General features: G+C 40.5%; 1 protein-coding gene across 19 annotated transcripts in view; it reads left to right on the top strand.

Moving 5' to 3' along the window:
- tcf7l2 (transcription factor 7 like 2) overlaps positions 1–12,467 on the top strand; it is an 85,721-nt gene extending 73,254 nt beyond the window's left edge. For 2 of the 19 annotated variants that reach the window (XM_055229314.1, XM_055229321.1), the window contains 7 exons: positions 2,700–2,825; positions 3,337–3,499; positions 4,200–4,307; positions 4,777–4,825; positions 5,541–5,591; positions 6,431–6,503; positions 10,316–12,467. In XM_055229314.1, the coding sequence (XP_055085289.1) occupies positions 2,700–2,825; positions 3,337–3,499; positions 4,200–4,307; positions 4,777–4,825; positions 5,541–5,591; positions 6,431–6,503; positions 10,316–10,778 (1,033 nt within the window). In that variant the 3' untranslated portion in view covers positions 10,779–12,467. Of the gene's footprint in view, positions 1–2,684; positions 2,826–3,336; positions 3,500–4,199; positions 4,309–4,762; positions 4,826–5,540; positions 5,592–6,430; positions 6,504–7,306; positions 7,380–7,854; positions 7,916–10,315 lie in introns of those variants that run through there. The other 17 variants (XM_055229311.1, XM_055229320.1, XM_055229309.1 and 14 more) reach the window with 14 other exon arrangements.
- Positions 12,468–14,964: the final 2,497 nt, after the last annotated feature.

Genomic DNA, 14,964 nt, shown 5'->3' with positions numbered 1-14,964 from the left:
GAGAAAAAGAGGTAGTAGTAGTAGTCAGCGGAGCAAATGAAAGACATTATTTTGATAATGGGGTTGGGCACAGGTGCCTTATATAATGTGGGATGGTGTGACAGGTGGGAGGATATGAGAGCCCCCCTTTGGCCCCTTCTGCTTAAGCCTGCCCTTTGATACGGCCCCCACACCTCCGTCTCTCTCTTTTTCCCGGGGAACAGGGGAAGCGAACCGGCCCGATCATTATACATTAAACAGGCGCACGGGCTACTGCCTAGCACCGGCAATTAAATGGCACTGGCTGACACTGGGCTCGCTGCGTTTCTGACCCCCCTCCTCTTCCTCCTCCTCTTCTTCCTCCTGTCCGTCCAAACGCCCTCACCTTTCAGATAGAGACGTCGCAGCCCCGGGGTTGGTGGTGGGAGGGGCATTGGAGTTTTTTTCTTCTTTGCTGTGTCGGTTAAATTGGTCCTTTGCTGCTGATGATGGTTGATGAAGATGATGCCTTCAAAGAGATGGCCGTCATGTTTAAACCATAACCTGTGCTACGCTCTGGGAGGAGGGAGAGAGGGGAGGAGGGAGGGTGACTGGGGTGAGGTGGCGAGGGGACAGGGGAGGAGTAGAAAAAATAGATCTTGGAACAGAGGAAATTTTAACAAGAGAGAAAAGGAGGAAGAAGCAGGGAGCACGGGAAATGCGGCAGCCCTAATGATGGGCGATATATACAGCCAGTGTGCTGCCTGAGCTCCCCATCAACGCATGACATGGCACAAACACCAATGTGTCAGTGATGAAGGCAGAAGAGGGGAGAAGGAGGGAGAGAGGAGAGAGAGAGGAGAGGGGGGAGCACACTGGCACTCCCCTGAGATGGCCTCCAACAGAAACTAGTTGTTCCTGGCGAGTTTATCCTCATCATTATATTCTGGCTCGGAGCCATGCAGCCAGACACAGCCAGATAATGAGCTGTTTTCAAAAAAAAGAAAAAAAAAAAGAATTATTCCATCTTTCTTTTTTCTCCTTCATCCTCTTCTCTTAAATGTGTGTGCACTTTGTAAACACACACACACATGCAGATGCAGGTTGGAATAATCACAGGCGAATAATTAGTGTGGTACAAACTGTAGCGTAACATTTGGGTGCAGCGCGGCCTCGGCGTCTTCTGGCTGCTCTCTCGTTCTGAATCCATTTCACAAATAAAGGGTTCTGGCCTGAATGTGTGCAGCTGTGGAGATGATGAAATGATGATAGCGGAGGAGAGGGAGGCAGATAAAAATGTCAGAGCTGCTGACAGTGCTGAATTGGCAGAAAAAACTAGGAAGAAGCAAATAGAGAGCCAATACCTGAAGTGATACTAGACTTTGATAGACCATTTTAATCTATTCTTTCATTGGAGATAATAGCCCTGACTTTAAACCTAGGAACCCAGCGTCATATCAGTCACATTTTCACATATTCTGCCATAAATTATCATCAGTGAACTGGAATATGTCATGTGTGGTGACAAAATCAGATTAGGAAATCATTGGCTGCTAATTGCGAGGTATGCACAGATGTTTTCAGAATGATCTACACAACATTTTCACCAATAAACACTTGAGTTCAAAGTTTGAGGGTAACAAAGCTAAATAAAACCAGCTTAGCCTTTTATGCAATACTTTTATATGGTTTAGACATGAAAACACTACACTATCACAGCTATCGCATACACTGATTTTACCCAGTATTTTTTGTGATTATTTTGTTACACATGTAATTGCGCATAGGCCTGTCACAATTTATCGTTCAATAAATGATGATGGAATGAACAACCATTTTTAGGGGTCAATATTCATCATACATCATTATGTAGTAGTTTTAGGCTTTTTGCATTTCTTTGTACTATCTATACTATACTACTATAATTATATCTGTTTGTTGCAGCTCGTGTTTTATGAGCATACCTTATTTTGAGACAAAGTTTACTAGGATTTTTACATCTATAGACCTGTCATGATAAATACTATGTCGACTTGTTGTTCAACAGATGACAGATGGGGGTCAATAATTATCGTGGGGACCTTTTTTTTTGTAAAAGTGCTAAACCTTCTGTTATTTTTCTATACTACGATTAGATCTGAGCTGTCGAGGGTTGAATAAATAACTTCTGTGGGTCTTTATAGATACAAACTACTTAAAAGCGTTTCGTTCAGCTATGTAGTTTTTTTAAAGAATAATTCTACTTTAGTCTTATTGTGTCAGTGGCATAAATTAATTTTAGTATTATCTTTTATCATCTATATTTTCTTCAGCAATATATCACACTTAAATTTATTATCATGACAGGTCTATTTACATCTTCAGTATTATCGTTTATCATGATATTTTAAGAAACAATAAATCATACTTCAAAATGTTATATTGTGACAGGCCTAATTGTCATGGTCATAATTGTGAAATTCTTGAAGTAGCCTACTCAGTGAAGACTGAATAGCACTTTTGTCCTTGGCCATGTTCATGTGCATGTTTGCCTGTGCATGTACTTGTATTTATCAAGTTGAAGGTCAGCCCCATTCCTGTAGTAAAGCAACAGAACATAGATTTTGAACTGGACTTGGGAACTGGGGCTGAGCTTTATCCATTGAAGTGTCTTTGTTATTGTTCTTATTGTGTATTTGTGCTTCATCTCCCCATTTCACCCGTGTCCATTCTGACGATTTACACAGTCTTCTCTCCTCCAGGTTCCCCCCACACATGGTGCCCCCCCATCACAGTTTGCACACCACCGGCATCCCCCACCCAGCCATCGTCACCCCCAACGTCAAGCAGGAGTCTTCACACAGCGACATCAGCTCCCTCAACAGCTCGTGAGTACACTTTGGAAATACTCACATTTCCTGACATTTTTAGATGTAGATGGGTATATGGCGATAAAAATAAAATTAGTTTATTGCTGTGGCGATCAGTTTTTTGGGCCAAATCATAATATCACGATTCAGTAATTCTATGTTCAAACTCAGACACTCACTTTCAAAGGAAACAGTTTGCCTTTGTTACCTCTTAACAGCAATATAAATATGTACATGAATCATAATAAAACTGAAATTGTGATCCGACTGTCAGAAAATCACAGCTTTTTGGCAAATCGCCCACCCATACTCATGCCCCTGTTTGAATGATTACCCTGCAAGTTTCTGTTCTTCACTCTGTAACTTTTTTGGCAGCTTTTTGACAGTATTCGTATGTAGTTTATATTCTAAACACACCATCAACACAACATTTTAATATGATTTTGTTTACAATAAATCACCCACCTCTATTACAATGCCAGGCACAATACCATACTGATTAGAGCTTGTCTTATATTTGCGCACACAGGAAACAGTCGGACGCGAAGAAGGAGGAGGAGAAGAAGAAGCAGGTGCACATAAAGAAGCCTCTGAACGCCTTCATGCTGTACATGAAGGAGATGAGAGCCAAGGTGGTGGCCGAGTGCACGCTGAAGGAGAGCGCCGCCATCAACCAGATACTGGGCCGAAGGGTAAGGCGCACAAGACAATAATTACACTTAGATTACACTGACATGAAACTTACATTAGCTTTTAATGACAAATCCACCTGTCCATTCTACGTAGTTTCTAGTTCATGTCAACTCTCTATAGTACGTCTGAACTGCAATACTTGACTTGCAGATTACATTAAATTGATTTGGGACTTGAATAAATTAGATTCTTTCTGGCTGTGACCGACAGCAACTTCAAAGAACGTCCTCTGATAGTAGCATGTCACCAGAGCAAGCAGCAGATTTTAAATTAAATGTTTTTGTTGTTGTTTGTTATGTGACATTTTAGAACACTGCATGTTTGACCCTTAGTTTGATTTTTTTTTAATAAATGCAAGTAGTTACAGAGGAATGGATAGAGATAGGGGGTAGGTGATAATGGGAATTTTCAGAGCACTCAAGCCTCAAACACACATGAACGCATCGAAAGCCAATGATTATAACATGGCTAACAACGTCTATTTTAAATAATCCATCCCCTTTAAGTGAATAGTTCAACAGAAAGGCAAACTGTTTAAAACATCTAAATAGCTTTGAGTAGTAGTTATTTTGTCCTCAAGTATACTTTTTATACGCATGGGTCAAAATTACAGTCCTTTAAAACCAGTCCACTGTCTAGAAATATGGCTGCTTTCCCAGACACTAAGAATCCCTTGTATTGTGTCCTTGGCCTTCACAGTGGCATGCCCTATCGCGGGAGGAGCAGGCCAAGTATTATGAACTGGCCAGGAAAGAACGACAGCTCCACATGCAGCTCTACCCCGGCTGGTCGGCACGAGACAACTATGTAAGTTTTTATTTTTTCAAATTATAATGAATCCTTTCTCCCAAACACAACCAGGACAAATGTTTGGAAATAGTTTGTTTTTTTTAATGCGTTTTAATCATCCCATCACAGTCTCGTCTGAGCAGTGGAAACCTTAGCAGAGCTGCAGACTTGTAGCGCATCAAGTTTTGTAAATGCGAAAAGAGCAATATAAAAAAAAAAACAAAACATTACAACAGAGGTAGATAAGGACCAGACAGAAGAGGGGAGGGAGGAAGTCTGGCCTATAGTAGCTGTTTCAAAACTGCAGGGCAAAGACGAGACAAAAAAGTAAAAAGCCTGAATGAATCGAAAAAAACAAAAAACAAAAGCAAAAAAACTAATGCTGTTGTCTGTTTTATGTTTTGGGCATTCTGCAATATAATAACTAAGGTTCCTGTCTGTGTCTTGTTCTCTTTTTCTTTCTATTTTTTTGGCGGCTAACCAACAGGGGAAAAGGAAGAAGAGAAAAAGGGAAAAGCAGCAAGCAGAGAGCAATGGTAAGTGAGCTGCAATTATCTCCTATATTAGAAGACCCCCATCATGTGTCAAGCAGATGTGACATGTTGCCAGATAAAAGTCAAGCTAGTTTTTTTCTCCTTTTGCCTGCGTTATTGTGCCTGGCTCTGTTTTTTTTTTGGTATAGTTGTACTACTCAATGCGATGCAATATTTAAATGCTAGTGTTGCTTGTAACACAGACGCCCTCCCTTCCCACAACCCCCTCCCCTCCCATTTCCCCGTAGCCTTCCCTTAGCTAATAATAACTGAATATGCATGACCCCCCCCCCTCACAACAGTCCCCCGCTGGACCCTCCCCAAACCCTCTCTCTCCCCCTTAGCGTATCGTGATGATGTGTGTTTTGAGAACTTGAAGCCATTAACTTTGCCAGCGCCTGTTTTAAGATGCCTATGCCCTCCAGTTACTACTATTACTACTACAGTACTGTGTGTAGTACATTGAAATGCGTGTGTATGTGACTGCATGTGCCCCCCAGTGCCCGCTTTCATGCATGCTTTATGAATACTCACATCTCAAATTAAGGAGGTTTGCAAATCTATTTATTTATACCTATCCATTTCCCCACCTTCATATCTTCCTATATCCTGATCATTGTTGATTTGAAAACCGGAGCAACTTTGTATCATTGTATTTTGCGCTCATTTTGGTGATGGATTTCTTCTTGAAGGCCTCTCTATCTGTTCTTTTTTTCAGAACACAGAGAATATTTTCCAAACCCTTGCCTTTCACTCCCTCCGATTACAGGTGCTAATGACATTTTGACATTAATTTAAATATTTTTACTAACTTGTTTATTTACTCTTTTTCTTATTATGATCTGTAAAATTATTCCTCTTTGACTGTTCCGTACGGATACAATATGCTTTTATTACTGCTTTCTTTTTTAAACTGCTGCTGTTATAGCGTTAGGAGTAGTAGGTATGATGCTAGTTAGCTTAACGTATTTTGGAATATCGTTGTTTGACAAAAATACAGTTAGATAATGTTAAAAGTGTGAAATATCAGGGTAAACCTCCTTAATGGACTTCTATAGTATCTGATCTATGCTTGTGCCTTTCCTATGGGCCAGCATGAGATTGGCCTGCACTTTGAACATCTAGGCCTGGTCTCAAACACTGATTAGCTGTTAGCGTGGTAGCTTTAATGTGGCACGTTTTCTGCCAATGCTACTGGAAGTGTTTGATGCCAGGTCTAAAAGGCATAGTCCCCCTTTCAGGTTCCAGCCTTTTTAATCCTTCCTTTGGCTAAAGCTAACTCACAACCAAGCAATTTTTAGCAACCCACTAGCTCTAGCTCCACTCACACTGCCTTTTTGAAATCCCAGACGACCTAATCTTATCTGCAGCTTTAGATAACATTACCGCAAGCAGTTGTTTTCCTTTTTAGAATAATAATTGACCTTTTTTGCATGCATTTTGGTATGACTAAAATCTTAAGAATTGCTTTGACATGATTTGACTGCTAGCCTTCATAGTTTCACTGTTTGTTTTCTCTTCTCATTTCTCTTATTATTTTTGAATCATTGTTTGGGTTTCTATTCTTCCTCTGTGCTGGCTTCCCTCCCCCTGTCGCCGTGGCATCAGATCTGAGCGCTCCTAAGAAGTGCCGAGCGCGCTTTGGTCTCGATCAACAGAATAACTGGTGTGGCCCCTGCAGGTGTGTATGGTGTGTGCGCAGGCCAGGACCAGGTCGAGGCTAGACGCTAAACTCTTCTAAACACTGGGATTTTTCTCTTGGCTGTGCTGCTGCTGCTGCTGTGCTCCATGTTTCCGCTCTTGCTCTTGTGATTCTTGCCTCCGTGTGTGCGTCGGGCCAAGCTATTGCCACCTCACAGCTTCCTCTAGCTGCGCCCTGCCGGTCTCTCGTTGGGCTTGCACTGTTCGATTTGACCTCCTATTTGGGGAAGTGGGTTTTTACAGCAGGTTTGTGTATGGTTGTTGTGAATGTGTAGTAGGGCTGGGCGATATGCCAAACAAAATGATCAAGATTTTTATTTTATTTTATCCCAATTCACGCAGTTAGTATCTTTTTATCTGGCATTAAGAGGTAACGCAGGCCATCTGTTTCTGTTGAGAGTTCACCCTTTACTGTGATTGGTTATAATCACCTGTCACTCAGACGCCTTACAGAGACTGACCAATAGGAGGAAAGGGCAGTTAAAACTCGGAAAATTACCGGCTCAGAATTGGGTTACGATTCAGTTTTCACCACCATATCGCCCAGCCCTTATATGTAGTGTTAAATACGCTAAAAATTTGTTATTAAAGAAACGTGGCAGGTCAAAGCTTCAGGCAGATGTGAGCGGTGGTAGCTTGGTGAACACAGAGGATATCCCAGTGTGTCCAGCCAAAGCCTAAGTCCTGGCTCCATGTTTTTGTCTGTGCAATGACGTGTCCATTTTGTTTCCTTTTCCCTTTTTTTCTTTTGTGTCTATGTCTGTGTACCTCGTTGGCTAACAGATGCAAATACCCCAAAGAAGTGTCGCGCCTTGTTCGGGCTTGACCAGCTGAGTTTATGGTGCAAACCGTGCAGGTATAACTGCTGTACCAACGGGAGGAGGACGTCCACTGAGCAGATCCTTCCTCTTGATTATTTGCTCAGATTTCGCTCTAAAACTTATTTCCAGCCATGTGCTAACAGATGGCAAACTCCTTTTCCTAACTCAGAAATTTCCTGCTATAAATTTTTCATTTGGTTCAAGCCCAGTGGCAGAAAATGGATTTCTAACTAGCTAGGATAATTTATTAATAATGTACATATGTTGATGTTTTCTGTGTTTATTTAAAATTAACTGTTTCATTATGAGTGTGGGAATCCATTTTCTTCCAGGGCAGTGGATAGTCCTCCCCTTCTTCACTGTCTGTATGTTAAATTGGCGCCCTTGATACTTGTGATGCTGACAAATTTAGGCCTGTTTCCTCTGAGGGCCTTTTGAGTGACACTCTTTTCTGTGCCCTCTCCCTCCTCCTTTCCCACCTCCTCTTCCTCTTCAATAACCCTTACTTAGTCCCTACCTGTTGTCTTTCTGTTCTGACACAAGCAGTCTTTGAATTGGGAATATTTTCATGGTAGGTATTTGTTTCTGCTAAGTAATACACCCTTCTTTGTGTCTTGGCTTCAGTCACCTTATTTTCAACACCAACATTCTTTTTTATTGTTTCACATTTACATAAACTCTTTAATTAAATAACAAAAAAAACAAACTATCTTTTAAGTCAAAATCAAACACCAAAAATTGCAAATATGATAAATATGAGTTGCACTGTAATATTCATAGGTTTCAGCTTCTTATTAGAGGCAACGTTTTGAGGATTAGGTTACTATGGCAACGGTCCTAATTTTACATCAATCTGAAAAAATATGAATAGGCCTCAATGGATCCAGGCGAATTCTATACGCATTTATTTACTGTTAATTGAATAACTTTATAACAACTTTAAATTGTATCTTGTATTCTCGCTCTCTCTCATTCCCTCTCAGTAGCTGCAATGTGTTTCATAAGAAAAACATCATATGTGCGCCTGGCGAGCTCCGGCGTTTTGCTGTGGGAGCCGAGAGGTTAAAAGTTCTCCCTGGGCTCCATTTCCTAAAAGATGCATCTGCTGTAATTTCCCGCGAGACCCAAGAAATCAATAAGAAACACAGGCACATACTATGAATCGATATGTCTGTTCAAAAATGGATATTAGCTCATTTGTAGCAGTTTGACAGACAGTTATCGGGAGCAAGATGTCTATGTAGAGGCAAAATGATCGCTCTCCGCTCCGGTCGATACGCCGTGCCACCCAAAAGCGACCAAATACCTGTAGAGTTAGTTTGTGAGCTAGTAAAGGCCTGCAGACCATGGTAAATATGGCATCGGATCAAATAGGGTGCACAATATGACACAATATTAAAAACGATAAGCAAAACATGTGTAGGTTGATTCTCCAACATAATAAAATAAAAATAATTTAGAATATTTATGTTGTAAATGGTAATAAGTTAATTGATCTGGAAGTAATATGACAACTTATACTAACTGAAGCAACACAGAATGATGAGTAATACGTAGGATAAAAAATACAATTGCTGTAGTATCAAACATACTTTATTTCTAATTTGCCCTCCGCACAGTCCACATTTTAAAAGAGAAAAACTTGCAAGCTCAAGCTCCTGTTTCAATTGCATCTTTAAATAAAATATAAAATATGTCCCTCTAAGTTTGAAAACTAGACCATATCCTTGAGGCATCCGTGTGATAAAATACATAGTAGAGAGAGGTCAGTGCCGGGGTCAGAGAGATGAGGTGGGCAGAGAATCCCCCTTGAACCAAATGTGAGCAGTCACTCCACATACACTACATTCAACCGCTCTCCCTCCTTTATTCTGCTTCCTCCCAAAGCCAGAGCACCGCTAAGGCCTCGGGACTCGGCAGCCAATAGGGGGAGGGGTCGTGACCTCAGGCGGGAGTGCAGACATGATGCCTTGACCCCTCACGCGCACTCACACTCGTGTCTGTGGGGCACAGGCAAAGGGTTAGCCGGGATCGTGTCGACTTTGTAAGAACTTGGACCCCCTCAGGAGAAGAGCGAGTAGAAACAGCGCTGCAGCGTAGGCCTTTTTACGCACAGGCTGTTATCTCAAGAATGAAATGAAAGTTTATGTACATCTGCACTCAGATTGGAACGCAATTAGGACAAGATATAGTTTTGGTAAATCACGGTAATTGGGACAGAAAAATTTGTCACACGATGTTTCAAAATGTGAACATAATTTGCTGAAGGAGTACCCCAGGGCTCAGTCATCACCCCAATTTAGTTTTAAACACAATTTATGTTTTGACATTTACAGGAGTTATAAGTCATTCCACTAATTAAATGACAATGTCGTATTTAAAGCCCAAATTTAGGCATACCTACTAACAATAAAAACAATCAGTACTGCGAAAATCAAATTGAAATAAATAAATAAATAAATAACACAAAACTTAGTTAAAAACAAAATAAGTGAGGACCCATCCAGTTTGATCTCTCATTTTTCTTTGGTCTCCTTGTTTCTCTGCTGTTTCTTGTCCTGGCGCTAAACCTGTGACTACTCCATGTCTGTCCTGTCTGGTGATTTTGATTTTGGAAATATATTGTCATTTCTATCATCTTTCTTTGGCATGAGAATGCAACGCATTGTATCTGTAAACACCTAAATGCACCTGTGGTTAACTTGACTGTGTTCCCCTCTGAGTAAATACACATTTTCTTCTGATGGCTCAATGTTAACAATATAGCACTATTGTATATAGAGCTTTGTTTTATACATTTTAAATAAGTTGTTGATGCATTTTAAATAAACTGAGTAGGAATCTAAGAATTTGTCATTGTTGGTGTCAGAGGGGATCTTTTGTCAAGTGCAGATGCATTGAGGTCTTTGAAAAGCAAATAAATCCATTGTATCTAAACAAGCTTCTTTCTCTCTCTGGCCTTGTCCCTCAGGAGAAAAAAAAAGTGCATTCGCTACATCCAAGGTGAAGGCAGCTGTGCCAGTCCTCCCTCTTCGGACGGAAGCTTACTCGACTCCCCCCCTCCCTCCCCCTCCTCGCTCATCCCTTCCCCCTCGCCTAAAGAGTCCAAACCTCAGACTGAACAAATGCAACCTCTCTCACTGACTATGAAACCGGCCCACCAGCCACTCCACCTGCACCACCACCCGGCGCACCTCCTGTCCGGCCCGCCATCTTTGGTTCTAGACAACAACAACTCTTCCTCCGCGGCGCCTAGCAAAACGCCCGGCACCTCCAGTCACAACGGGTCCCTGGAGCACGGAGACGTCCCGCCCTCGCGGGGTCAGCCGGGCTCTTCCATGGGACGTCCTGCAGCTTCGCTCTGTCATTCCCGCTCGCTGCTCTCCTCTACGGCCTCGCAGCCTCTGTCGCTAGTGACCAAGTCTGTAGAATAGTCCTTTTTTAGACCTGTCTGTCACCTTCATCTTCTTTTTCTGTGCCATTGAGGCGTTGGAATTTGAGTTTTGTTTTATTAAAGTTCATTGGTCAATATTTGACCCATCATTATCAAAAGTCTAATTATTATAAAGAAATACAATGAGCTGTAGTATAGCTTTGTGAATCTGCCAAATTTTTTATGAATTTTGTTTGATGTATTTTTTGTAGTGTTAAAACCGTGCAAACAGAAACGTTTATTTAGTTCCACCTCTAAAGGATATAAAGGTTGGCTAGGATACTCAGCAAGCCCTTTCTCAGAAGCATTGGTTCTCCTTCTTTATTTGTATTAAATACGAGCTTGCGAACCAATCCCTGACATCGACTAATGTGATGAGGGCACAAGGCTGGCGTTGACACCTCACCGAGGAACAATATTGTGATGTTACTTGTTCATGTTTAAATGTACAGAATAAGGGGCGGGAGTGTGTGGGGGAGGGTTACTGTTGTTAAATATGCATTCTTCCACTGCGTTGTCTTTTTCTTTGTTGTTTACCTTTTGGGGCGGAGTCAGGTGAGTGGGCGGGGCTTGGTGGGTGGGAATTGTAAGTTGGGGGGTTATTAAATTCAAAATGTCACAACGCTAGGACCAGTAGTATTTATTGCTTTAGAGATTGCTTGTTGTTCCTTGTACGTGTCTCTTTTTGACTTTTGTTTATTAATACATTGTACAAATATTTTTTCTTAAGGTTAAGCGACTTATATATATATATGAATGATCCATTTTTACAAGGAGGATTTGAAAAACACTAAAAAAATGTTTTGTTATTATGGATTTCTTTTCCGCGCTGAAAACCTGGATTCCACTCACAAACAAAAAGTATGCACAAGCTCATTTCAACCGATGCGTCTATAAGCCATTTTACAAAAGAAGAAAAGACTAACTTGAAGCCGACAGTGGGCACCGCGTCTTCAGTGGTTGGAAAAAACACCCTTCTTTTTTATTGCACAGTCCCATCTCCCAGACTGTAGATTTGTGTACAGATTTTGCGTGCCAAATTTTTGTGATAATTTCCCCTGCCCCTCTAACCATGTTGTAGGGACATCTCTGTTCATTTCATTGTCATTTTTAATTTAGACACCATTCTTTGCTGTGACGTTACATAGATTGCTATGTATGTAGTATAAATGTTGCTATAACAAATGTGTTTGGTAGCAAATTGTCAAATATTAAAATTTAAACTTAATAAAAAGACGGACATCATACTGTATAAACCCACGCGGGCCAAATTATGTATATTAGGAGGTTCATAAAAAAACTATTAAATACAAAAAAATACACAAACTGCCACTTTTAAGTACACTACTACATATAGGTAGATAGAAAAAATAGGCATGTTGATGTTGCAAGAGGCTGTAAAAAAGCTACAAGAGAATCATCCCCTCGGTGCCATTGTAGTTGACATGACGACTGTAAGCTGTCGATTTCTTCTCTGGTTTATTAAGATGCTAATGATAAATAGTTTGAATGTTTCCTTAACGGCTGTGATGTTCCTGTTCTATTTTATGCTCTTATCTTTTCTGTTTGTTTGTTTTTCCTGTTATTTTAAAATGGTTCACAAAACCATGTTTTTGTAATGAATAAATGTTTATGCTGTACAGTCTCTGTAGCATGCAGTTCTGTATTAATAAAAGCAACTTAGTATGTGCTCACGCCTGGCTTCCACTTATTCACACAGGCCTAGTCTCAGTGCAGTGGATGTGCCATCTGCAGAAGGAAACCACATTAGAAGCAGGTGCAGCAATAAAAATAGTAAAACTGTACACTGTAGTTATACATATAAAGCTGTTATTGTGTTTGATATTAGTAAAAGGTGAGCAAAAGTCAACTAGGAAACAAAGACACAAAGGAGTATGCATCAATATCTATGGGTTTCAGAGTGATGAAATCTAGCACTGTTGCCAATTCAAACAAAAGATTTTATTATATGGGCAAAAGTCCTCAAAATGTCACCTATAATCAGGAAGCTGAAACCCCAAAATTTGGAAATGTGTCACTATCAAAGTTCAATTTAACACCAGATCACAGGTTTAAAAGGTCTAATGTTTATTAGCAATAGAGAGGTCTAAACTACTGATGTATATCCAGCAGTTTGTATTATTAGTGCCTTTACTGCAAACCTCCTGTACATGAATGACCTCGTTTAATAATGAGTGTGTGAATTCATCTTAATCTTAATTATAACATATATGGACTATGGACTGTGAGGGTGGAGGTTGCCTGGGATCCAAAAACACACTTCTCCAATACTTTACGAAGATGTTGAGTCTCCCCGAGATCAGATGGGTGTGATTGACAGCTGATGTAGCTAATCAGGGGTATGCATAATCTGGCCCTGTCAAAACAAATATAGGAGTTTATGAGCAAAAAAGAAAGGAAAAAAGAAAACAGGACTAAACATTTCCGGTGAAACACTAAACGCTGTTAATCTGAGGTGAGAGAAATGACAGGTGACCAATGAGCTCCTTCATTTCACATGTGTCACTGAAGAAAACAAGTCAGATCTGGATTTCATTCTGGATTTTCCAGGCAAGGAATGAGGCTGATGTAATGGACCACACAAACCATATGAGCAAACCAAGATTATTGCACACCAGTGCATCATAAGTTGTTTTTAACGGTGCTCAAAGTGAATAGAAAGACATTTACTGCTGCACGTCACGTCTATCAACACTGATAGAATATATATTTGAAAAATACCATCATTCTCTGGTCTGTCAGCTTCTAAAAACTGTATCAGCTGCCTACCTGAAATCGCATAATTAATTGTTCACTACAACTGGTACAGGAAAAAACTGTGTAGATCTTATGAAATTTCCCATAATGCAATTCTCACATCACTTTGCTTTACTGTGTCAATAGCCTGCTGGGAAACGTGTATACTATATAAAAACATGACATTGATTTGTTGTTTATGTGAAGTTTACTCATATCTACAAAGTCCTCATAAAAGTGACATTGCGTGTGCTTGGCCGTCACGTATAGAACCGTCCTCTAAAAACATAACTGTGGATTGTGATCAAGACAGCTGAACCTCTGCCTTTGTTCCTCGGGTGAGTGTATACGCTAAGCTTATTCTTAAAGCATTTGTGCGGGCTATACCCTTGAACTATAAACCATTATAGAGGTGACATATTCCAACATAGGAGGCTCTGTCGCTGTTCTATTTGGTTTCAAGGGGGAGCGGAGCCTTTGTATACCTGAGTAAAAGAAATGATGTTTTTTGATATCCCAGTGACATGGAGAGAACAATATAGAAGGCCATCTCTCCAGGCAAGACACGCTGCAGAACATTAAATAAAATGTCCCTTAGTTTATGACAAACAAGTACAAATTGTTTTGAATGGTTTTGAGCAAGAGGCCTCCATGACCCTGTTTTCAAATAGAACAGTTATGTTAGCATAAAAATGGATTTATTTCAACACAAATTTATATTCAAAACCTCATCTCAATTCATCTTAAAGTCATATTTGGTGTCATATTTGTTGAAAAGAGTCTTGAGTAAGGTGAAAATACACATTGAAACTGATTGTGATGCTTTTGTAGCCCTTTTGCAGGTATAGTCCTTCATTCAGGAGTTACCAGGGCTCGCTTTATGCAGATCTTGACCACTGCTTTGGTCACACATTATGATTTGACTGTCCGTAGTTGCACATTTACAACTTGTGCAAAAAGCTGTTCATATGCACATTAGACGGAGAAAAGTTTTGCTCCATCCACAGCACTCCAAATTGTAAAATGTTACAGGGTGTATAGAAGCATAAAAAGTAAATAGTCAAAGCAATTAAACAAAAAAGCACAGAAAACTTAAAGACTGTGCTGCACTATGTCATTTTTTGTAATTTTAGGGAGGTCGTCACATGCTGGTGTCCATGGAGGTCTTGTATTAGTTCAGTTACAGTTTTATTGCTCAAAAATACCTTGAAAAACATGCATTCTTACTTTGAGTGGGACCACCTCACCACCTCACCACAGATCTGACCTGTAACTAGGCCTGGTGACATCGCCTGAGCCACCACCTCCATGCAGACAATCTCCATGGAGACAGGAGGCAGATCCTTTTGTGTTCATTTCCCAGCACTTTAACTACACCCAGAACTAAACCTGGATAAGACCACGGCTACACCAGGACTAGAACAGGATCA

Source organism: Periophthalmus magnuspinnatus, chromosome 19 (genome assembly GCF_009829125.3).
Source record: "Periophthalmus magnuspinnatus isolate fPerMag1 chromosome 19, fPerMag1.2.pri, whole genome shotgun sequence".
Taxonomy (NCBI): domain Eukaryota; kingdom Metazoa; phylum Chordata; class Actinopteri; order Gobiiformes; family Gobiidae; genus Periophthalmus; species Periophthalmus magnuspinnatus.
The sequence above is the reverse complement of the archived record's forward strand: the minus strand, read 5'-3'. Positions and strand labels throughout refer to the sequence as shown.